Here is a 24,606-nt window from a genome sequence, read left to right as displayed (position 1 = left end):
GGTACCCAAAACCAAGGTGAACCCAACACCCGGGGAACGTACTGCACAGGAGAAAAGGCTATATTCCAGCTGCTTTATTGACGGCCTGTATCCTAAGCCTTCCATTACAAAGCCCAGCAGAGGCCTTCCCGACACGAAGGAAGGGCAGGAGAATCCTGCAGATCCGTGCCGGTGCCCGCTTATTCCCCTCCACCGCCAGGACGGAGAGTTCGTCAGCACATGAGGTAATCTTTCAACCCAGCAGCAGAAAGGCACCTCTCCTGGGAACCCGGGTCTAATTGCTGGCTTCGAACTTCACAGAGTAATGGAGGTTTTGGAAAGTGTTCAGAGAAGAATGTCCGACTGACACAGGCTAACAAAACAGGGTGACCCCGGGGAAGAAAGAGTTTCAGGGAGGTGACTTCACCTCCAGAAACAGCCCCTAAGGACTTAGCTCCCTGCAAAGATGAAGGGGGCTGCACAGAGGCTTCTAGACAACCACCCTATAAAAACTGTCCTCTAAATGTGCCACAGGAGTTTAGATCACCGGAAGCCCATAGAAGGGGAATCAGGGACTCCTTACGGTCAACGCCACGAAAGCTCTGGGAAAGATTCCTGGAAGAAACACGGCAGATCCTGCCCACAAAAGATCAACACAAGGATAAGAGCTGCCTCTGTCCTTTCTGCGGCCATAAGGGACACACGTACAATGTGTCCATAAAACAATCAGGTCAACAGAGTACGGTCTGTTCAGTGATAGGATGGATCCTATAGCAAGGGAATCCTTTCTGTCAAATAAAATCTTTCGTGGGGTTGTAATACATGAAATAAAAAAGTGGAGAAGTTCTGGCTGAAGACAGGAAAGGCCCTTCAAGGTTCTCCACCTCTTTCACTGTGCAGAGGTGACATGCAGACCTCACGGCCAGCACGGACCCGGGGAGAACCCGCCCTGGTGCCCCATGGCGTGCTTTAGGGCAGAGGCAGAGAACCTCAGATGACCTTCATTTACCCCATTCAGCACCATTTCTGAGCCTTCACTCCAAATGTATCCGTGTCAAGCGTCACTGGAATAAGAGACATCGACTCTTCCCTGAAAACACTTACAGACCTGGTTTTGCTCGGTATCTTTTCCATGAAGCTGGTTTCCCACACTTGCAGGAGCATATAGTAACCCCTCAGGTGACTTACAGACAAATAATGTGGCCAGAGACCACGCTTCCCTTCCCCCCCTTTACTAGGCAGCCACCTTCCATACTTGTGTACTGGCCCGGCTGTTAAATGCAAAAGGGGCACAAAATCCCTGTCAAAGCCACTCACTTAAAACTAAGGCCCTGGGCTAGTGGGTGTTTACAAGGTTGAAAAAGCCTGAATACAGCTATATGGAAGGAAAACAAGGCTACAAGTTCAGTCAGCTGTCACATATATGGAAGTTAATTTCTAATCTCTATTCTTCCAAAGGTCTGCTGAGCACCTACTGTGGGCCAAGCACCGGAACTTTCCGGTGTCAGCTTCTCATTTGTCTCCTACTTTGTCTTCCCAGGGGACACTTCATGGAACAAGAATCTCTTTCCCAGGGAATGGAGGTGAAAAAAAAAGGGATGCTCTATGGCCTGATATGTCTGGGACTAGTAGTAAATTTGACCTACAGATAGAGGTACCAAAAAAAAAAAAAAAAAAAAAAAGAAGAAGAAACCAGTTTGTGGACCTACAGCATGCCAAGTATGGTGCTACGCCAGGTACACTCCTTCTACTCCTTATAACCCTTAGCCCATTTGGTCATTTTAAAAATGATAAAAAACCGGGGCGCCTGGGTGGCTCAGTCAGTTAAGCATCTGACTCTTGATTTTGACTCAGGTCATGATCTCACAGTTCATGAGTTCAAGCCCTGCACTGGGCTCTGCGCTGAGCATAGTGCCTGCTTGGGATTCTCTTTCTCTCTCTTTCTATTTCTCTCTCTCTCTCAAAATAAACTTAAAAAAATTTTAATAAAAAATTTTCAAAAATAAATAATCAGTAAAAACCAAGGCTCAAAGGAACTAGAAACTTGGCAAAAGTCACCGAAGAAGTAGGTGGTAAGCTAAGGTCAGAATCTACCTTGGAGGCAGCTGAGAGGTAGCCCTTGATAGAGTCCCGGGGTTGGCCACTTCTTGCCTTGGTCCCATCTCCCATCTCCATTCGGTGCCTTTCTATTCTGTCCGCTGGGCTCTAAAATCTTTTAAGGCCAGGAATCTTCCATTGCCTATGAAATCATACGCCATTCAGCAGGGGCCTGTTTAGCCTAATGCCCCCCAAACAGGTAGGCCTCCTGTCATATAGGACCTCAACTAAGATGAAAAAGGCCAGTTAGAAATAGCCTGGGTCAGACCAGGGAGAACAGCATGTCAGGATCCGTGGTAGAATTTATCCCTCCACAGGGGACCACCAGCACGCATCCCGTGAAACACCCTCGGCGAGGGTTCTCGGAGAAGACCACCCCAATCCCACCTCATTTTTCAAAATACAGATCTGACTGGCACAGCCACAGTGGCTGGCTCCAAGCAAGTGAGGCCGCTCGCGGGGGGAGCGCGAGACGGGGTGAATCACTCACTTGGAGCCTGCCACTCTTGGACAGAAGCATTTCAGCTGTCCAAACAGCAGAGGCTGAGTCACAGGGCCCACTGTACGAGGGCTGCCTTGTACTTGCCTTCACACAGCTTAATCTTCTCCTCCACAAACAACAGGCCTTTGGCAAGAAGCTGATTCTGTCAAGAGAGAACAAAGAACACAAGGGTTGGGCTACTTCACGCACCGACAAAACCTCTTCCACGTCCAATGGGCGAGGGCGCGGGGCTCTGGGCCCTTGGATGCCAGTCACGCTTCCAAGTACTAGAAGCCATCCGTCCTCTTGGAAGATCAGGCTTCGGGAGAAGTCAACAAGACATCCCACGGCAAACGAGGGAGACGAGAGCCAAACTCAACCACCATTCCATCCCTCCAAGCAGGGAGGAGGCATGCCACAGGCTTGGCTGAGTCCTACGGCAGGCCTGTGGTGGACACCCGATGTCCTTCAAGCCCTTCATCTAAACTCAGAAAAGGGAGCGTTGAGGTAACGGGAAATTGTGCAGAGATAATATATTTTTTTAAGAGATGAATTTAGGGTTTCCCACGCAAGCATGAAAGAGACTGTATGCAAAACCTTAAGCAGCCGTGAGTATGTGTCCACCAGTGAGGGTGTGCATGGAAAGCTGTGGAAAGAGAGAGTACGGTTAAGTCCTTGTGCAATTGTACCTAGCAACTGCTGAGTGTTCTGCGCACGTCAGAGGGTTTATATCCTTCATTTCACCTAATTGCTACCCTCCCAACAGTCCTATCCGGTTGGTGCCATGACCCTCACTTTACTGATGGTCAGTGAAGAGACCGCCTACAGGAGACAGACCAGGTCTTCTTAGCTCCAGAAGCCATGTTCTCCCCACTCTGCTTTGTTGCCTTCTAGCAAGTCTCCCCACCCAGAGCCCCCTTGAGGGGCTAGCGCTGGTCCCATAAGTGGAGCAGCCTCTTCACAGGTCACGGAAGCTCCAAGAGCAAGGATGCGCTGGTGCCTCTCCACTCACCTCACATTATCAGATTATCAAAGTCCTATGCTTATGGGGCAGGGGGCCCATGGTGATCTGTATCCTACAGAAAACCTAATGCATTTCTTAGTATTCTCCTTTATAAAACCTTAAAACCCTGTTGCAACGATGACAATGATGCAAACCCTCGTGCATAGCAGAGTGGAAAGAATTTGGATATCAGACGGGGGCTCAAGTCCCAGCTCGGCCACACTCGAGCTGCGTGATCTTGAACTTTCTCTAATACTTGAATTCCTCAGCTGTAAAATGGCACCATACCAGCAACATCATAAAGTTCTTATAAGACTTAGTCATTACACACACACACACACACACACACACACACACACACACAGTATCTCATGTCCTTAGTACTCAGTGGTAATGGGCACTGATGATAATAGCTGTTCTCTTAGCCCATCTATCTTCACAAAGGAGTGGGAGTTAAAGAGAGTCGGTAATGAATGGGCCTACATCAAATATATTAAAATATTTTGTCAAAGGAACTGTCACATTTCTGTGACTCACACATATAAACCAAATTTCAGAAGCCCTATTAAAATTCACAAGAGATGAATTCATCTCTTTCAACTAACTTCAAAAAGTAGTTGGCCAGCGTTTAGTGTCAAGATGGAACCCCAACTCAAAGTCAGAATGACATCTTCTAGGAGAACACCAACTGTGTTAAAGGAGACAAAAATCAATTCCTTTACACAGAACGATAGAACAGAGAGGTAGTTTCAGTGAGACCCCACCTGCATTCTCCACCTTCCAGCCAAGCAAATGAATCCCAACAGCTTCTGGGTCAGAAAGCAAGAAAACACCACTGCACCAAATTTAGACTATCAGAAGCAAGGCTCTGTGACAGCCGGGCTGGACAGGAAAGGACTGTGCAGGTGCCTTCCAGAAGGCAGTCGCTCCACCTGCATGTTTCTGAGCAGCTGGGGCCTCAAGTCTCTGTGTGGGTCCCTATCACCCATCCAGGTGAAGTTCTCAGAACTTCCCCTGGGTGCTCTGTGCAAGGGCTCCTGATGCCATTAGTCTCTGTCACACCTCTGATGCCAACACAGATGTCCCAGGCTTCTTCCAAAACAACTTTACAACCTTCCAAGATGTCATGTTTCTGCAATGCACCTGTGAATGTGATTGCACCTCCCTCTTAATGCAGTTTTTGTGACTTTGTCCTATGACGTCTACATTTTAAATGGCAGGGGTGGGGGTAGAGTGGTGGGAGAACAGGAAGTACTGACAACAGAGAGATAAAAGCCTAGTCCAGGCGATGTCATGAGTTAAAGAAACAAATTCAAACCCTGTATCATACTCACTAGGTCCTTAGGGGTGAAGGTCATTTCTTACTGCTCTGAGAACAGTGCCCCAAACATAGCAGATGTTAATAAACATTGGCTGAATATATATATTGCCTGTTTTGGTGCTGAAGCCCATTTTGAACTTTTAAGAAATCAAGATAAGAGACAGAATATGTAGAAGAGGGGAGAAAGTGATACAGGGTCCCTAAATCTGTGGACGTTTTCTTTACTTGATAAAAATCACTCTGTATCTGTACCTTAAGGGATAAGCTTTAAAAGATGGCTCAGGTTCTTCTTCCCTCTCTCTCCTACTTCTCCCCCTTCAAGGAGACATTTGGGGAAAGAAAAAAAGGCATTTTTTTTTTCAATGAAAAGGAATGATTTGTGTATTATGGAGAAATGGAAAAGAAAATACTCTTTTAAAATCCTCATGATACACAGCATGGCAGTTCTATAACTTAGGCCAAAATAAGAGCAATAGAAACTTGGGCTCAGGAGGGGATTTAAGGAGCCTCTAGCCATATTCTGCCATCTCCCCAGCCCTGTGGTCAAAATCCACTGGTCACACGCAGTTCTGAGGCTGTTTCGGTGGACTCGTCCTTTTCCAGGAAACTAAAGCACCTTTCAAAAGCATCTTGCAGATTCTTCTATCCGTAGGCATTTGTAGATTTTGCTCTTATTTTACAGCTGAATAACTGGTCTCCAGCTTTTGTTTGTCACGTGCACGCAGAGGAAGGATCACTGGGCCCAGCCTAGCCCACAGCCCCTGCTCTCCAGAGAATCTCCCGCCATGCACTCAATGGATCTGTGCCCCACTGTGCAAGCTCAAACCCCTTGATCACAGCCTGCATCTCCGGCTTAGCTGATTGGCCTGTTTCCTATCCCATTGCTGACCCAGGTCTCAAACTGAGCCAACAGTCTTCTCTCCTGGGAATCTGCAGTCACACAGGCTCCTACCCTCCAAATGGTCCTATGTTCCTCTGGGCCTCATGGCCTGAAGGGCTTCCTGCTTGGGGTTTAATGCTCTGCAGTTGCCATTTTAATTTTTAGTATTTTTTATCTTCAAACTTGTGTTTTGTAAGTGAAATCTGATAGGGTTCACTTGTGGTCCTGCCTCCTACCACCTCCCCAGGAGGATTTTTCCACACCTGCTCGCCCCCCACTCCCCCACCCCTGCGCGTACTGGTCCCACAGGGTCTCCCTCACCCTGCCTCCACCCCCACACTGTCCTCTTATTCCCCGAAATGCTGGGGGGCCCAGGCCCAAATGCAGGGAGGGTAGGGTTGGGGCAGGCCCTGCAGCACCTGGGGAGGGGCCCTGGGGGCAGCCTTCCCCACCCCAGGGCTGGCAGAGCTGTGGCTCAGGTGCTGGTAACTCAGGGAGGGCCTCTTGACCATCCTGGATGTGTGTACTGAGGGTGCAAAGGTTCCGATCTCTCGCGGGGGGTCTCCTGTCCACCACAGGCTGCAGCAGCAGGCCCACGGGAAAGGGAGACCGACCTCCCCAACCCTGGCTGCGGCCACTCTGTATGCTGCTCGCTTCACCTCAGGATACGCCAACTGGACATCTGTGGGGCTTAAGGCTGCTGAGACATCCCCCTCCTTCCCCCCAAAAGGACAAAGGAAAACGAAAAGAACCAGCCTTGACTCAGGCATCCATCTTGCACGGTCTGTCCTTTTAAGCATCTCTTCTCCCTGGAACTCGCCTCACCGCATTCCCGGCCCTTAACAAAGGCATGATTCTGGAAGGCGCCGAGGACATGCTTGCTGCAGGCCGTGGTGATGGAGCTGTGTGGTGCCAGGGCTGGGAAGAACCTGACCTTTCTCTGGTCCCGTTCCCTGCCCAATGGCGGCAACCGCACCACCTCCCCGGCCCGATGTCTTGGAGCCAACAACCGTTTACATTAAATAGCAGCCACCTAGGAAATGACTTGGGACTGGGAATGAGGCCCATTGTTACTTGGTGCCTTGCCCCCACCCCATAAATGAACTTAGATGTGGAATACACATCACTTGAATCAAGCAGCAGAGGAGCCTGGATGTGAAAGACAGCTGACACGTCTAAGACATCAAAAAATACGCCACCAACAGAAAAATGAGGTTCAGCTAGGAAAAATGCAAAAAAAAAAAAAACCCAAAAAACAAGGATGTCTGGGGAAAAGCATCCAAAACCACCCAATCTTGAGTGGGTGGGACAGATTCAGCTCATCCTAGGTGATCATGGAGGGCAGGCAGGAGGAGGCAGGGGAGGACAGAGGAGAAGGTGGGTTTGTCAACAGTGTGCACCTCTTGTCAAGCAGGTACTTCCCTAAACCCACCGGAGGGACTCAGGGAAACAGGGAACCCACAGGCTGGGGAGTGGGGGTGGGGAGAAGGACACTAACCCATCTTCCCAGAGGAAAGAACTTTCCAACAGCAGGAATCCTGTAAATGCTAAGGCTGCCTGCCACTGCTTTAGCGATGATGACGATGATGATGATGATGATGATGAAGAAGAAGAAGAAGAAGAAGAAGAAGAAGAAGAAGAAGAAGAAGGAGGAAGAATGATGGTAGAGTTATTCACTGGTTTTTACTCTCGTCAGGCACTGTATTAAACCCTTTGCATGCACTAACTAGCTCATTGTACCTTTGCCACAAACTATGCCTTTTGTACAGATGAAGAAACGGAGGCTCAGAGTAGCAACTAGCAGATGTGAGACCAGAGCTAGCACCCAGATTGGTCTGAATCCAAACCCCCATTATATTCCCCTGGTTTATTTTAGCAATAATAAAAAAATATATATAAAGATACAAATAGCTACTGTATGTTGACCGCTCCCTAAATACCAAGGACTTTGCATCTACAACATCTCATCTAGTAACCACATCAACTTCTTGAAGTCGGTACCATGATCTCAGCTAGCGTATCACTAAGAGAACTGAGGCTCAGACAGGTTAAGTGACATGCCTGCAGTTACCCAGCCAGTGAGCGTTCCAGCAAGGATGGGAATCCAGACCCACCCGGAAGAAGGTCTGGTGCTTTTAGCCATCCTGTTCTTCTGCCCTGTCCACTGGGGAGGTTTCTTGTGTCCTTGCCCAAAGGGGAAGGGAGAGGAGATCCACTTCAGGATCACACATACGGGGAGCAGTCCGTTTAGCAATCTCGGGTGATGGGACGGAGTTCCGCCATGAAACCTCTATCCAGCTGGGCCATTTCCGCTGCCCAACCCTGCTACCAGCTTCTCAAATTCTGCCTCCCCCAAAGTACTTCCTCAGGGCCTCCCTCTCCGCTATCCACACACACTCACTGTCCAGCAAGGCTCACACGTGGCTCCTGGGTGGGCTCCATTCCCAAATGAGACATTCTTTCCTACCCCGGAGGCATCTAGAAGCATGCCACTCTGCCTACGGAGAACTCTTGTTAGCCAACAATTCTTTTCTACTCCAGGCATGTTTCCAGTGATATCAAGATCCACAAAGGTTCCTGGCACTGGCACTAAGCCAGGGATGGAAACTATGGGCCACCTCCTTTTTTCCCTGCTGCAGCTTTGAAAGTACAGCCATCATCTCTAAGGTAATGTCTGCATTTCCTGTGAACCTGGATGCCTTCCTAGATAAGCAACCTTATAAACACGACTCGCCCCCAAGCCCAGAGAGTTCCTAATAAACCAGTCCTGGTGTGTGGATGGGGGCGGGGAGGGGATGTGGCAGTGTGATAAGACCAGACAGAAATCCCCAGATGGGAGTGTGAAAAAGATGAAAAACTTGCTACTTATGCGAATCCTTCATTTAGCACCATTTCAGTGGTAGAGGGTGAATTCGGGCTCTTAAAAAATTCATTTTAAAGGAAGCTGGAAAACAGTCCCTGTCTGTTTCTCTGGACACCAAAAATAAATAAATAAAATTTAAAAACACAGACATTTCTCTTCCGTGGAGTTTTTCAGGGAATGCCTTACGGGCATTTTAACATTTAGAGTATAATCCAGAAGATTTTTCTTCCATGGCCAGAGGGCCTGGGTCTGACACTTGCTCTGCATTTTACCAGCTGTGCGATCTTGGATAACCTCCCTTCTGAGAGCTGCAGTCATAGTATCTGCAGAACAGTAATAACAAAATCTTCCTCATCAGCTGTCAGGAGGAATAAGTGACTTGGCACAGGGAAAATGCTTCCAGCGTTTTCTCAGACTTGATTAGGTATCAGAATCACAGAGTTCTGGGCCCCATCCCCACAGTGTCTGATTCTGTGAGTCTGAGGAGGGGCCTGAAAATCTGCCTTGGCAACGCGCTCTCAGGTGGTGCGGAAGATGCTGGTCCGGGGACCACACTTCGAGAACCATCAGCTTCAAAGAGTGGCTGGTGCATAAATGCATGAAAATGTTCACCGTCGTGACTATGGATGTTTTTGTCCTCCATATAACCCTTTTTAAAAAAAAAAAAAATTTATTCATTTTTGAGAGAGAGACAGAGACAGAGTGTGAGTGGAAGAGGGACAGAGAGAAAGAGAAGGAGACACAGAGTCTGAAGCAGCCTCCAGGCTCTGGGCTGTCAGTACAGAGCCTGACACAGGGCTCGAACTCACTGACCATGAGATCATGACCTGAACCAAAGTCAGACGCTTAACTGACTGAGCCACCCAGGCGTCCCCTCCATATAGCTCTTAAGCAGCCTCAGAGACAGTTGCCCTGGTGCCTTCCATGCCTAACAAGTATTTCTCAGCCCTTCCAACTCAGTCTTTACCCCTCATGGCCACTGAACTGCTGAATGTTTGCACTTATCGGAACACACGTGCATTCCCAGCATCTACCCCTGCCTTCCAACCTCCCTTCACTGGTGCCTTAAACCTGGCTGCTGCCATTCCCTGCCTGCTCTATAGGAAATCACCCAATTTCACCCATAGTGGGTTCCTGAAAACACGTATTCGTGTGGAACAAGACACTTACATGATGTTCGGAGTTCTGTTCCCACAGAGCTAAAAAGGATTATAAAATCCCTAATTACACCTCACCTTCGGAGCTCATCTTCGGGTGATAGATTTTCAGCATTTTGTACCTACGTGTTCCTTCTTTAACAATAGAATGTGCAATCACCCAAGTCCAATGAGGCTAAAGATCCGCCATTGCAGCATGCCCACGGATTTTCATCTTTATCTCAATTATATTAAGACCTATGGTTATCAATTTCAAGGCCCATTTTCCCACTTATCCTCATAAAATGTGAGAAAAAGTACAATAAAAATATTCAAATAATTGCACAGATTCCAGGCAATCGCCGAGGAGATTAAGCATGGCGGAGCTGCTGACAGGGAACGCGGCTGGCTGGCGGGCAGCCCCACACAGTGCAGCCTGGGACATCCAGGGGTCCTTCTTGCAGCCCCCAGACTGGCACCACCCCATTCCCTCCCCTCACAGTGCCCAAGCAAAGTTTGTGAGCCACTCCCAAGTTTACAGACTCCACAAGGGCTCTCTTCCAAGTACTGGCCAAATCCAAAACGTAACCTCGCAACGATCTTCTCTCCTAAGGGTATCATCTTCCCCCCTTGTCTTTTTGCTGGAGCTCAGCCCACTTGTTCAAAGCCCCATCTCTTGCTCCCCTCCATCCACCTAATCACCCCTTTCCTTTTGGGGAACCCCATGTGTTTGGGAAGACCTCCCAGGCTGACCAAAGAGGAGCTGAAACTTTTCGCCTCTAGTCAATTTGGGTTTGGAAAAAAAAAAATCACATGAAAGTGATTTTCCCCAATCTTTATCATCTCTCCACCCAGGAAGAATCTGTGGATTCTTACAAGTCCCACCCAGCTTTGTCCCTACAAAGTATACTTATCCTGGGCCTGTTTGTAAGCCTTTACCATCCACTCAGGTTTTCAGCTAACACTACCCTGTGTGGTACCTGCATAGAGGTATCCACATCCCTGTTCTGTCTTCAATGTCAAACTTCACGGTGACCATGACACTTCCATGGGTCTCCTCCTTTGGTTCTGCCATGTGCCACAAGCCCTTAATGAACCTTCCCTGATAATGATGAGCTAAGAGGGACTGGCCTCCTGGGGCTCTCACAAGACATGAGCAGTAATGGAAGTATTTAGATCAAACACTACCAGGCCATCTGTGGCCTTTGGGCACTGGGGTGACTAAATTTCCCCTTTTCCTAGGTACTATCTTGTTCAGAGCGACTGACTAGAAACTGAGTTTCTGTATCAAGCAAAACTCTAGTTTCACCAAAGGGAATTTAACTTTCCGGGCTTGGGGTAAAAACTTGCAACAAACACAACACAGCCAGCAGATACAGGAGCACAGAATACTCTATCTGCAGCCACTCCCCCCACCCCCCCACCCCCCGCCCATCCCCATGCCCTGCACCACCAACGTGGTTAACCATTAATTAGGTGATAGAAAAATGTAGAGCACTTCCGATCATCATTTCCAAAGTTCTAAGGAAACAGTTATCCCACAGAGCTGTCTCTATGATAGAGTTCCCCTGGGAAACCCCAGCTTTCCTTCCAGGCCCAAAACAGAGGGAAAGAGAAAATTCAACACTGGAAATGTCAGATTTTTTTCCCGCCAGTTTCTTATGGAAATCTCTCTATGCTTCTGTGGATCAAATGGCCTGTCTTCTCTGTGTGCAGACACAAGATAAGCACTCTTTTCCCACCTGCTTCTCCTCTGCCTTCACCTCAGGTCATTTTCATTATTCCTGACTGAAGATACCCTTCAGTGAATCTTTCCTTGAAGCTACAAATTGAGAATGCTCACCTTCAAAAGCAGAGCCACAGAGAAGGTTCTGCAAGTAGAGATCTCTGGGTTGGAGAGATGCGACCCAACCCAACCCAGAAGAGATCTCTCTGGGTCCCAGGAGATGCGAGTTCATCGCTAAATGCAGATGGCAGGGAGGGGGCACCCGATCCTTCATGTCACACAGAAAAGCCCAGAGCCCAAAAAGCCCATTCATCGTCCTCTCCAACAGCCACATCCATGGCTTTGGGGTCTCACCTCCATCCTCATGATCTGTTCCTTATTTGTCCATGGACTTCCTCCTTCCTCCTTGCTGGAGGCGTGTTCTTTCTGGAGCCCATTCAGACTTTTCCTTCTTCACAGCACGTCTGCTAGTTGAATGTGAAGGCTGGCCTCTATGGCCCTCCCTCCTGGACCTCCCTCCTCCCTCCCATCCTCCTTCATGGACAGTTCTTCCTTGCATGGCTTTGGAACCAGCCCACCTTCAAGCGGTGCCCAGCATTGGGCTTTCCAAACCTGACTCTCTCTTGAACCACCTTCACCATCTGGCCATCGCCAGGGTCCCCTAAACTGTTATTCTTTGCATACTATTTTTCTTAAATCAGTCCACTTTTTAAAACATAAATATGTTTAAAAAATGAAACTATAGCAACATCATTTGCCATAAACAGAATGTAACTCAACCATCAACTCGAGGCAAAGAAAAAAAATTTTATGAAATCCTAATCAGTGTTCCTAGCTGAAGACACTAAGTTCGAGGCATGCTCTCTCTTTCTGAAACAAGGGAGATCTCCAAGTCCTGCAGGAGCGTCAAAGATACAGTGGTGCAAAGCGAGACTCTCCCTGGGCACAATCTGAAGCATGAAAGGAAAAGAAAGGAAAATACACTCTAGCCATGAAGACCAGTATTACTTAACGTCATTGTGCATACCACCTAATATCATCTCCTGTATCTGTGGTAGACAACCCCTCCCTCTCTCCCAAGAAACTTCACTGGGCATCTCTTATGTTCCAGGTACTTTCCAGGCACTGGGGAGCCAAACACCTTTTTTTTTTTTTTTTTTTTTTTTTTTTTTTTTTAAAGGGCTCTGCACCTACAGGAGACTTAAAACCTACATTTAAATAAACAGCGTCCAGGATAGCTTTCTCTCCAGTCTAATACTAAGGAAAATCCCAGATTCAAAACTGTGAAAACCAGTTCCCACCCCACACCCCCAGAAAGAGACTCAATATTCACCAAGCCGTTTCTCTGATTAAGCTCTCGATGGAAAATGACATGTGGTTATTAGTTAAGTGGCTGGCATACTTTGTAAGCAGCATTAACCGACCCCCCCAAACCTCAGGGCTTCCCAGATAAACAAGTCCCCACCCAAGTGCCCTTCCCCACCCATCCTAGGGGTAGCCCCCCGTGCCAAAAGACAACTGACATTTAAAACCCGATTGAAACCACACCAAACTCTGTCTACTTTAAATGTCAGCGAGGAAGGCTGCCGGCCTGGCAGGTTTCTTCAGGACCAATTGAAAAACCACTTCTCTGTAGTTGGATTTAAAAATCAATCACTACAGACAGCAAGAGAAGAGACTGAGGACAAGGCTGACCTTTGAGTCAAGGGCAACTGAGATGATTCACATTTGTAACTAATTACCTCTTTCTTAATCTTTATGTTTGTCTCTCCCTGGACAGGGGCTTTTTCTTTCAAGCAGCTGAGACATCTGACCCGATAGAATTCCAGGCTGCTGTTGGGTCTTGCTTTGTCCATATTTATAGTGGCCATTCTCTGCTGTGTGTGTGTGTGTGTGTGTGTGTGTGTGTGTGTGTGTGTGTTTTAAAGGACTAATATCTGTCATTCTTTAAAAGTGCACGTAAAAATGTAAGCTTCCCGAATGTTGGTAAGGAAGAAAAAAAAAAGAATGTCAGTATTGTTTTTAAGATCTAAAAATTCTTTAACCTGTCTTAAATAAAAGTATGTTCTCCGTGGGTATAGAATAGCACCACCAATCTGAAACCAAGATGTCAGGTATTTTTATGTTAGTTTCCCATTAAAAGGGTTGCACTTTAGAATAACAAATACGCATACAGTTAAGTTTAATAACCGCATTACTGTCTTCCTCTGTGCTAGTCACTGTTCTGAGCACTTGACAAATAACAATTTATTTAGTCCTCACGACAATCTTATAAGGTTAGGTCTTAACACCCCTGGTTTTATAGAACAGAAAACTAAAACACACAGAGGTAAAGCAACTTGCTCGAGGTCACACAGCTGGTAAGAGGCTATGCTGGGCACTAAACTCAGGTAGTCTGGCTTTAGAGGCCACGATCTTGACCACTCCCCTACTCTGTCCCCCACCCAACACCCACACTATGCGCTGAATGCTTTGCATGTGTTATTTCACGTAAACCAACGACCTCTAAGGTAGGTCATATTTTTGTTCCCATTTTACAGATGGGGAAAATGAGGCATCTTGCCCGAGACCTACTCAGCTAATTAGCGGGGAAAAGTAGTAACTCTGACTTCACTAAAGTATCAGTCAGTTACTCACTGTCAAACAACACATCACCATGCCCTCTCCCACATGCCTGTGGGTGGAGTCAGGAAAACAACTTGTGTCAGTCAATTAGAAACTATCCTCTGAGGGGCATCTGGGTGGCTCAGTTAGTTAAGCTTCTGACTCTTGATTTCACCTCAAGTTAGCATCTCACAGTTCATGAGTTCAAGCCGCAGGTCAGGCTCTGCGCTGACAGCACGGAGCCTCCTCCGGATTCTCTCTCTCCCCCTCTCTCTGCCCTTCCCCTGCTCATGCACACACAACACTCTCACTCTCAAAATAAATTAAGAAAAAACGAAGAAGAAAAATAAACCATCCTCTAAGAGAGTCTGGAACCTTGAGTTCATTAGCCTCATAACAACAGTGTTTGGGCAGGAGGGGTGTCAGGTCGCCGAATCCAATCATCTTTAACAGAACAGACTACGAGGCTTAGCGACAAGAAGTCACTTGGCTGAAGGGTACATACAGTTACACCGAATTAGATGCCATACCCGGGGGGTGAGAGGGAATGTTGCTAGAGGAGCAGTTCCCACAGTGTGGTCTGAGGTCCCATATCCCCAGACCTTTTCCACAGGGTCAAAACTAGTTCCTTAATGACACTAAGCCACAATTTGCCCTTTTCCTCGCATCTTCCATCAGTGTACCGTGCAGGTTTCCAGAGACCACATGATGCGCAATGTCACAACAGACCGAATGGGAAACAGACAGGAGGATCCATCCGGCTATCTTCTATGAAGCCAGATGGTGCAGAGATTTGCAAACGTAAAATAATGCCTCTCTTCTATTTTTTTTTATTCTGAAAAGTTATTTTTCACAAAAATGCTATTTAGACTAACATGTAATAGGTTTATTATTTAAATGACTTAAATATTTTTAAGTTTCTCAGGTTCAGTTTCCAATATGGTGAAGACAGAGATAACCCAAATAACCGATCATTTTTAAGAGTGTAAGGATGACCAAGAAGTCTGAGAACCACTGCCCAAGACTGTAATCTCCATAAAAGCAGGGACCACACTGGCCCTGTGCATTATCAGGGACTCGGCATATGTAATTTTGGATGTTGAAGGAATGCCCAGGTGTATGGTATTGGCCATCCCTTTAGGTACATGTATCCATGTGCACTATAATGACAGATACTCAGACTCACACAGCTTACCTGGAAATAGTCTGTAATGAATGATCCAAGTTCACTCTTCAGCAGCCTCCTGGGGAGAGAGAAACACCATCAAGCAGCCCATGATAGTAGAGCTCCCGGTGCCTAACTCACGGACACATACGATGATAGAGTGCTCCCCAGTGGCATAGGGGCCAAGGCCAGGTCTAAGAAAGGAGTGTGCTAGGCTCTAATAATACCTCTGTACCAAAGTTATTATGGGATTCAGGCAATGGAAGTCCTAAAAGGGTATCTGTTCCTTAGTTCGCTCTACAAAGACAACCATCGCCAGAGGGCAGTCGCGGGAGATTCTAATTCTAATAGAGTTGGTAGAAGCAAGCTAGGGGACTCTGGCTTCATGGGAAGCAAAAAAAAAAAAAAAAAAAAAAAAAAAAAAAAAGAAAAAAAAAGAAAAAAGAAAAAAGAAAAAAAAAAGAAAAAAGAAAAAAGAAAAAAGAAAAAAGAAAAAAAAAGAAAAAAGAAAAAAGAAAAAAGAAAAAAGAAAAAAAAAGAAAAAAGAAAAAGAAGAAAAAAGAAAAAAGAAAAAAAAAGAAAAAAGAAAAAGAAGAAAAAAGAAAAAAAAAAAAAAAAGAAAAAAGAAAAAAGAAAAAAAAAAAAAGAAAAAAGAAAAAAAAAGAAAAAAAAAAAAAAAGAAAAAAGAAAAAAAAAAAAAAAAAAAAGAAAAAAGAAAAAAAAAAAAAAAAAAAGAAAAAAGAAAAAAGAAAAAAAAAGAAAAAAGAAAAAAGAAGAAAAAAGAAAAAAGAAAAAGAAGAAAAAAGAAAAAAGAAAAAAAAAGAAAAAAGAAAAAGAAGAAAAAAGAAAAAAGAAAAAGAAAAAAAAAGAAAAAAGAAAAAGAAAAAAAAAGAAAAAAGAAAAAAAAAGAAAAAAGAAAAAAAAAGAAAAAAGAAAAAAGAAAAAAAAAAAGAAAGAAAAGAAAAGGAAAGAGAGAAAGACCATAATTTTGTAATCTTCCATATTTGTAGACTTTATGGTTTAAAACATATTTTTCATGCATTCTTCAGCCAAGGATTGAAGAACTGTAAAGTATGTGTGAGAGGAGGGCAATTATTATCCTCCAATATAAGTAAAGAAACAGAGGCTCAGAGAGGCCCCCAGTGGCAGAGTGAAGATTCAAACCCAGGCCTTCTGCAAATTCAACATCTTTCCCCATAATCCCACTCTGTCTCTCCTCCAAATCCATCAGAGACATTCAACATGGTGCCATAGTTTGGATGGTCTTACCACCCCCCCCCCCAAGTGACTGAGGCAGTCGTTCAAAGGGGGCTACAACAGGGAAAACAGATTTTATTTATCCAGTTTATTGAGCTTCCCTTGACGTGCCAGACACTGGGCCAGCACCAGGTGGATGGAAGTGAACAACCAAGACAGATGAGGTCTCGGTGGTGTGGATCGATAGTGTGTTAATAAATATACTCGCAGGATAATTTCAGAGAGTCTTTAGAGCTAAAAAAGAATTTTAAAAATAGAGGTGTTGGCACCAGGTCCCCATCTCCCTGTGACAAATCGTGGGACCACCCTACTGATCCTTCTTTAACTTGATCCAAACAAGGCAATGAATCTAAAAACATGAATAACTGGCTCTCCGGATCCAACATGCTCCCTAGAGGGTACACTCCTCATTGACTTCAAATTGTTTCACCCCACCAGCCACGGTCATTAAGGAGCAAAGGCTCAGCCTTCTGACAACCCCCGCTGGATATCAACTCCCCCGCCCCCAAAATGTGTTCCCACATGTTCTCCGTGTCCTGGAGAAACAGGAAGTGACAGTGAGGTATCATTATGTGCAGATCATCGATGCAACGGGATCAAAAAAGAGAAAGAGACACCCATGATCTCAATTCTCACACCAGAAAGAGCCCTGGAAAGCTGCAAACACGGGTTGCACACGGAAAATACCTTCTTTTTCCCAAGACAATGTGCCTGTGTGGATACCGCATCTTGAGATCCAATTTAATGGCAGTCTCCTGGAAGGCTGCCCCATCAACACAACCCAGAAGCTCTCCCAGATGGTGGGCAGGTCTGACAGAAACAGGGGAACCTTCATCAGTCAGGAGGCTGAGGGCAGGTTGCTCATCGCTGCTCTTGGAGGTTAGAAGTGTCTCTCAGACAGAAAACAGAAACCTGGCGGGCAGCCACAGATGGGGGCTCTCAAACAGGAAGAGTCAGAGAGGCTGCTTCTGACTGCTGGCCACTGGGAAGTCTTCATGGCCACTGGGAAGCCTCAAAACCATAGGTGAAGAAGCCAGGCTTCCTCAAAAGGACTTAGAAAACCAAGTCCTAATAATGGGCTACTTCAAATGAAGTTTCCCACACACATCTCAGGTACCCATAATGCTGAGGGGCTGACACGGCTCTGAGACCAAATAATACGCTATGGAATTGGCATTCTGAGGAATCTGTGCTGGGAAACTCTGTGCTCATGAAGATGCTTTGGGTAAAATGGAAGGAGAAAGAGGTCAGGGGTAAGGGTAGTCCTTCAAGGTCAACAACCATGGAAAACCCTACTGGAGCACGTTGGAGGAGGGACCTATGCAAATGTAACAGTTGTTAATGGAGGCTAGACATGGTTAAACAGGCGATGACTGCCCAGGGACATTTCACAATGGCACTCTGAGTGCATCCTGATGTTACCCAAGTGAGGAATCCAAGAAGTATCTTCCCCTACCTATCAGGGCATGCAGAAAGGCTGGGGCCTCCAGTGAGGGGGAGATACAGCACCTTATGGTAAGGCGAGGGCTGCAGCAAGCCATGGCCGCAGACAGAATTCTGCAGAGCGTTAAGGGAACACAAAGCACGGGGTAGAAATCAGCTGATAAAGGAGCAGAGGCTAAGGAGTGAACCTGACATAACCACCAAGACAAAGGCACAGAAGAAAGGACTCTGAAGCTACAAGCAGCCGCACCAGGAGCGATGGGAGGGTGATGGATGGGAACAAGCCACAGACCACAGAGAGCTGCTTCCTGCACACTGATGAGGGCGATCCTCAGTCCTTTACCGAGGGGGAACCCGCACAGGAATGTGCACAACAACCCGCTTTATAAACTTAAAGCACCATGGACCATTTATAACCAGGTATGGTAAGAGAATGAGACACTTGTCCTTTCATCTATCCTGAGTTTAAAACCCAGTCCACTAGGTATTATTGTTAGACCTAGCTGAACAGAACTGACCCCATTGGATCACTGAAGCCAACATTCTGTTATCCCGGGTAGGCGTGTCAGTAAGTTGCTCTGTCCCTTACAAAACCCGTCGGACTTCTGGGCATGCTATGCATTACACAAGGTCACTGCATATGTGTACAGAGTTTTTGCTGCAGGAAAATACAGGAATCAATAAAAATGGGCACCAATAGTGCTCATAAAAAATTGTGGTTCATTCATACAATGGAATTTTATGCAATTGTTAGAGACAGAGGGAAGAACTCTAATGATACAAAAATTAATTTTTTAAAAATGCAGGATACAGGGGCGCCTGGGTGGCTCAGTCGGTTAAGCTTCCGACTTTGGCTCAGGTTATGATCTCGCGGTTTGGGAGTTCGAGCCCCACGTTGGGCTCTGTGCTGACAGCTTGGAGCCTGGAGCCTGCCTCGGATTCTGTGTCTCCTTCTCTCTCTGCCTCTCCCCCACTTGTGCTCTGTTTCTCTCTACCAAAAATAAATAAATGTAAAAAAAAAATTTTTAAATGCAGGATACAGAATAGTGTGTATAATATGCTACCTTGTGAAAAGATAAAAGAAAAGGAAGAATATATAGATTTTTATTTACAGAATACCAATGAACTCAGTTGTCAAATCTGCTCTCTTCACTTGCTGTTCTGCAAGAGCGATGTGATTTGGTTTCCAACAGGCCCTTTGAACTAAAATAGCACCTTGATTTTTTTTTTTTTTAATTTTTTTTTTTCAACTTTTTTTATTTATTTTTGGGACAGAGAGAGACAGAGGATGAACGGGGGAGGGGCAGAGAGAGAGGGAGACACAGAATCGGAAACAGGCTCCAGGCTCCGAGCCATCAGCCCAGAGCCTGACGCGGGGCTCGAACTCACAGACCGTGAGATCGTGACCTGGCTGAAGTCGGACGCTTAACCGACTGCGCCACCCAGGCGCCCCAGCACCTTGATTTTTAAACCATGAAGCGTGTATGCATTTAAAAAATTATATAGAGGATTATATATAAATACTGGGTTTGGTCTCCTCTTCTCCATCTCCCCAAGTAAGGACACGGAGGAAGCAGAAGTTGTTGCTGGAAATTTGGTGGGGCAACAAAACACTTTAGCAAACTTTATTCCCTGAAGTTAGGGGATATTCTCCTACAGATCAACCCAGTCTGTGGACCTCCTATGAACTGTTGAATATCCCCAGCTGCTTTTCCATATCGATGTTCCTTACATATGCCTAAGGAAGGTCTGGGAGAAAGTCCACTAAATTGCTGTTATAATAATTATCTTTGCGGGGGCTTGAATGAGAGCTGGGTTTCTGGGGTACAGGAGAGGGAGATTCTTCAAGGTACAACTCACTATATAAATGTTTAATACCCTGTAAACAAAGTCCTATTGAATTTTTAAAATTTAATTTTTAAATTTTAAAATTTTAAATTTTAAAAATTTGTAATTAACAAGAACCACCCCCAAGGTTACCACGAGATGCAGCTGCGAAGGAATTCTGGGAGTGAGTTCCCATCAAGGGCGTGATGTCAGGAAGCAGGCAGTCCTAGGGAACGGAGAACCCCACAAGCAGAGAACCTGCCAACGCAAACCCTCCTCAGCCTGGCAGCCTGAGAATTCAACTCAGAGAGAAAAGCGGGGAGGAAAGGCCAGAGCTGGCCCAGCCATCGGAGAGCAGACTGCCGCTGAGTCATACCACAAAATCTCCAACCTGTTTCTCTACTCGGTGTTTATTCTGCTTGCACTGGGTTTACAAGGAACGAGTACTTCTGAAAAACATGATCTTAGCTGAACTGAGAGAAAGAGGGATTTTCCACCCCTCTGTCATGATACACCATCCCCAGGGGGAACTCGGCAGTCGCTTCCCTCCAGAGTGACTGATAAGAGAAGAGAGATCCATGAATTCATTCACTGAATCACAACCATTTCCTGACCACCTGCGGTGTGCCAGCCACGGTGCTAGACTAGACGCTAAGAGAAGGGATAGGCAGGGCTCGGACAGTGATTTCTTCTCACCGGGGCCAAGGTCTCAGGAGCCACCAGGTGCACCAATGTCTCCAAAAATGGAGAGCGTAAGTATCAAGGCATTAGAGGTATGCGGACCTACATTCACAGAAAAACAACTCGCCCTGTAACTTCCTCACCAACTTTGCCAGTTTAGTCTGTAAAGCACGAGAAAGAAGAGCAAAGCAGGAGGAAGACAACAGAATTAACGAGCCTATGGTTTGTGGTTCCCTAGATGCAAAAGACAGGAAATCTCTGATCTCCAATCCTTACGATGCATGCTCTGTCTCAGGCACAGGGGCCAAGAATCCAGCATCCCTCTTCCACTTTTTCCACCCTTTCCTAGGGTGTTTTCCCTGAAGACAGGAAAGTAGGGACTTATTGCAGCAAATAAATAAGGAAGAAGAAATAAACTGCTCTTAGGATGGAGCTGGACGATCTTTTCCCCCAGTTAAAGCTTCACTAAGCACTTACTAGGTGCCAGGCACTGTTTTCCACAACATACACAACATGTGTTTCCTCCTGTAAGCTAGAAACAAAGCCATACGGTTGTAGTGACAGCTCCACTTTTTAAGGAAACCAATGCTCAGAGGTCACTCAGGAGGGTGTGCAGCAAGCACAGGACAAGATGGGAGGAGCCTCACAGAGTGGGAGGACCAAGAGGCAGCTCCTGGGCCTCAAAACTGTTGTCAGCAATAACCTTTGTAAGTCAATGTCCCAGGTTAGTCCCTTGTATCTGCTCCCCAGCTGGAGTTCAGGGGTAATGAGGATCCCTACTCCGCAGATAGCGTAAGGGTTAAGGGAGTTCATCCTAGACCAGTTAGTTCCCAGAAGAAGCCTGGCACACACAAGACTCAGCAGGTGCATATTCTACCCAGGGCTGCAGACCCTGAAGCCCACACTCCCAAGAACTCAATTTCACTGCTTCTTGGCATCTTTTTTTTTTTAAGAGAGAGAAAGTGCATGCATGAGCAAGGGAGGGGGCAGAAGAAGGAAGAGAGAGGGAGACAGAGAGAGAGAGAGAGAGAGAGAGAGAGAGAGAGAATGTCAAGCAGGCTCTACGCTCACCACAGAGCCTGACATGGGGCTTGATCACATGACCCTGGGATCATGACCTGAGCTGAAATCAAAGAGTTGGATGCTCAACCGACTGAGCCACCCAGGAGCTCCAGCATCTTCTTAAAAGGACAGCCGGGCCAGCATTTCCCAGACCTGACATTAAGGACCCAGGTGAGACTCATGAAGGGGCCTGGACACTAGGGCCAGACCTCACTGATTTAAGGGTAAAGGCATAGGATGGGGCCATACTTGGGGGGAAATGTGGCTGTGACGAAGATGGAAGTAACATCTCAGCTTAATGAGATGCTTCATCTGTTTCACGTACGGGGCCTCCATGCCAGGTTTCGTGTGGAAACCGAATCCTAAGCTAACCACCACCACCCCTAGTGGCAGCTGCAGCCACGGAGCCAGAAGAAGGAAGTGGGGCCTCAGGAGTAATGCGCCCCAGGAGTAATGGCAAAGGAACACTTATGTGGACCCGGCCCCAAAGCGAAACAGAGCATGAAGTTCAGTCAGAAGCCAAAAAGGCCACAATAGGGAAAGAAATGGGGAACCACTCACTGGTCTGTATTATCTCACCCCTTCTCCCTCCCAGGCTGACTGGGCGAGACACCACCCCAGATGACAAGATTTCCTGTTATTACACAGACTCGCCATCTCGCCCCTCACCGTCTTGTCAACTTCCCACTTCTGTGGACTCGAAAGTAAACAAGGCCCTGCCGGAGCTGGATGCTGGTTGGGGGGCGTGGGGACCACAGGGTGACAGGCAGCGCAGGAGCGGCACGAAGGATGTAGAGAAACCACCTCGGGTATGAGCCATGATCTCCCTTGCACGTGCGGAAAGACCCAAAGCAGCAAAATCCCAAGGGATGACGAAGCAGTTTGGAGACAGATGCCACGGGGCTCGTGTTTAACCAGCACGCGTCAGGACAGCCAGATGAGTTGTTCGACGTTTCTGTGCCATTTGGCAATTAGGGGCTGCCCCACGTACTCAGGCCCTCCAACCTGGTCCCTTGGCGGGGTCCAACCCCACTTCCTCAGGATCCAGGAACAGCAGGGGACCTGCAGACTCGGTTACTGATGCTATGCTGATCAGTGTCCCGCCAACCCGACTGCGAAATCCTCCGAAGATGAGAGATGGGGCAGAGACAGAGAGGGAGAGAGAGAGAGAAGTGCGGCTCGAGCTCACCCAAAGCCGGGCTCAAACTCACAAACCGTGAGATCGTGACCTGAGCTGAAGTCAGATGCTTTAACTGACCGAGCCATCCAGGCGCCCCAAGGAAGTGGCACCTTTAAGCACTAACATGGAAATGCCCCATTTCCTCCTTGGGTCCGTTCTATCGGGGCCACTGGAAGTGGTGTCCATGACTCAGGCAAAATGCCAGGACTCCCATACATCTCAGTTTCCTGCACCCCAGTGGGTGGCACTGGGGACAGTGAAAAAGATGGAGGAAAGGTTGACCTAATTATGTCACACGCACGTTGCTAGGCAGTTGACGCACAGGGCTGCTGATTCTCCAGTGCCTCTGTGGTAGGAATTTATCCTCATCTGCAAGATGAGACAGACGCTCAGAACCTTGCCCAGGGCCATGTATACAGATCCTCACTCAACGCGAGGCCAACCTGAAAGTCGGTCCATGGCACCCCACAGGCTCACAGGGGCAGGTAGGCAAGGTGGGTGAGGGAAGCAGGTGGGCATGAATAGCGGGGGGGCTGTAGTGGGCTTCTCTAAAGCCAGCAGCCGGGCCTTGGCTCCTGGAGGGGAGCTGATCAGTTCCAGGCCAGGCTGCACATCCAGCGCTGCCCGACGTGAACTTTCCAGAGAGGCCTGGATTTTTAGGGGAGATATCCACATTTCTAAACACTGTGCAGACCAACCACCACACGGGGCCAGCCCCAGAGGCTTCCCATTTGTCACTTCCCTTTAGCTACCCTTCCCTCCCCCAAAATCAAATGTGTTTACCAACCGGAGCAGAGAGAAAAACAACACACACTCAGGCAGGGCCACCTGGGCTGAAAAGAGACTCCACCTCAAGCCCTCCCAAAGTAGGGCCCTCAGAAGACAGCACCCTGCTTCCCTCTGATGTGGTAACGATTCTGTGCCCTGGGACGTCAGGCCTAAATCTGGACAAGGCCATCTCTGTGTGCCTCCTGCAGCCTACTTACTAGAAGTTTAAGATCACAGGAGGCTCGGGTTCAAATCCCAGCGGTACGACTCTGGGCAAGTCGTCCCATTTCTCCGTGCCTCTATTTCCTCATCCACAAGACAGGGATACAGTACCCGTCTCATAGAGGTGTGGTGAGTTTTAGAAGAACTGACACAGTGAAAGCACTGAGAAGCAAGCCTGGCATGTACTAAACACTACGTAAATGTCTGCTATTATCATCACCTCAGGGAGTCTCGCCTCAAACTCTGCCAGCCTGTGGGCCGCGGCCAAAGTCTCCTCCTTTTCCAGCTCTTCCCAGCTCTTCCCCGGGGTTGAGGGTCCTGCCACAGTCACCAGGCTCCCTCACAGAGATGGGAAAACCTGAGGTGCGTTCCCTTTCGGGGGGACTCGGGCAGCCAAATGACTCAGAAGGAGGGCGTGTCGACTCAGAGCCATCAAAGATCAAGCATGGTTCTTGGAACCTCCTCTTTCCTTGAAAATCTCTGGGGTTTCCTCCATGCTGCCTCCCTCCCAACAAGAACAGAAGCAGTGTGGTTGGAGACAGAAGGAAAATGTGAGTTTCCTGCCTCAGGCCAGCTGCAGATAACTCATCTCTGGTTTCCGGAACCCTTGTCTCTGAGCATTCATTTCTGCAGAGAGAGAAAAAAAAAATCCTCCTGGGGGGAGAAGCAGAGGGTGGGAGGCCATGGAGACAGAAGTACAGCAAGGAGGTCATGGCCTCAGTTGCCCTTTCCACCTCACCCTTGCCTGCTCATCCTTCAGATTTCAACTGAGGTGTCACCTTCCCCCAAATAATTACGTGCCTATCCTCTGCCCCCCCGCCGGCACTCTGGATTCTGCTAACACCCCACTGAAGACACAGTAGGGTCACCACCACCTATGCAGGGCCCCCCACTCACTCTGCAGGAAGCTC

At 47.3% G+C, this 24,606-nt stretch overlaps 1 protein-coding gene across 12 annotated transcripts in view; it reads right to left on the bottom strand.

Annotated features, from left to right (window-relative positions):
• Window positions 1-24,606, bottom strand: part of PRR5L (proline rich 5 like) — a 76,999-nt gene that overhangs the window by 24,494 nt on the left and 27,899 nt on the right. For 10 of the 12 annotated variants that reach the window (XR_006208665.1, XR_006208664.1, XM_042959439.1 and 7 more), the window contains exons 4-5: window positions 15,286-15,334; window positions 2,663-2,720 (exon numbers count right to left, since the gene is read on the bottom strand). Coding sequence is in view for 10 of the 12 variants with exons in the window: in XM_042959439.1 (XP_042815373.1) it covers window positions 2,663-2,720; window positions 15,286-15,334 (107 nt within the window). In the remaining 2 variants the exon portion in view is untranslated. The remainder of the gene's footprint in view (window positions 1-2,662; window positions 2,721-15,285; window positions 15,335-24,606) is intronic. The other 2 variants (XM_042959444.1, XM_042959443.1) reach the window with 2 other exon arrangements.

This window comes from Panthera tigris, chromosome D1 (assembly GCF_018350195.1).
Source record: "Panthera tigris isolate Pti1 chromosome D1, P.tigris_Pti1_mat1.1, whole genome shotgun sequence".
Taxonomy (NCBI): Eukaryota; Metazoa; Chordata; class Mammalia; order Carnivora; family Felidae; genus Panthera; species Panthera tigris.
This window is presented reverse-complemented; position numbering and strand designations above follow the sequence as displayed.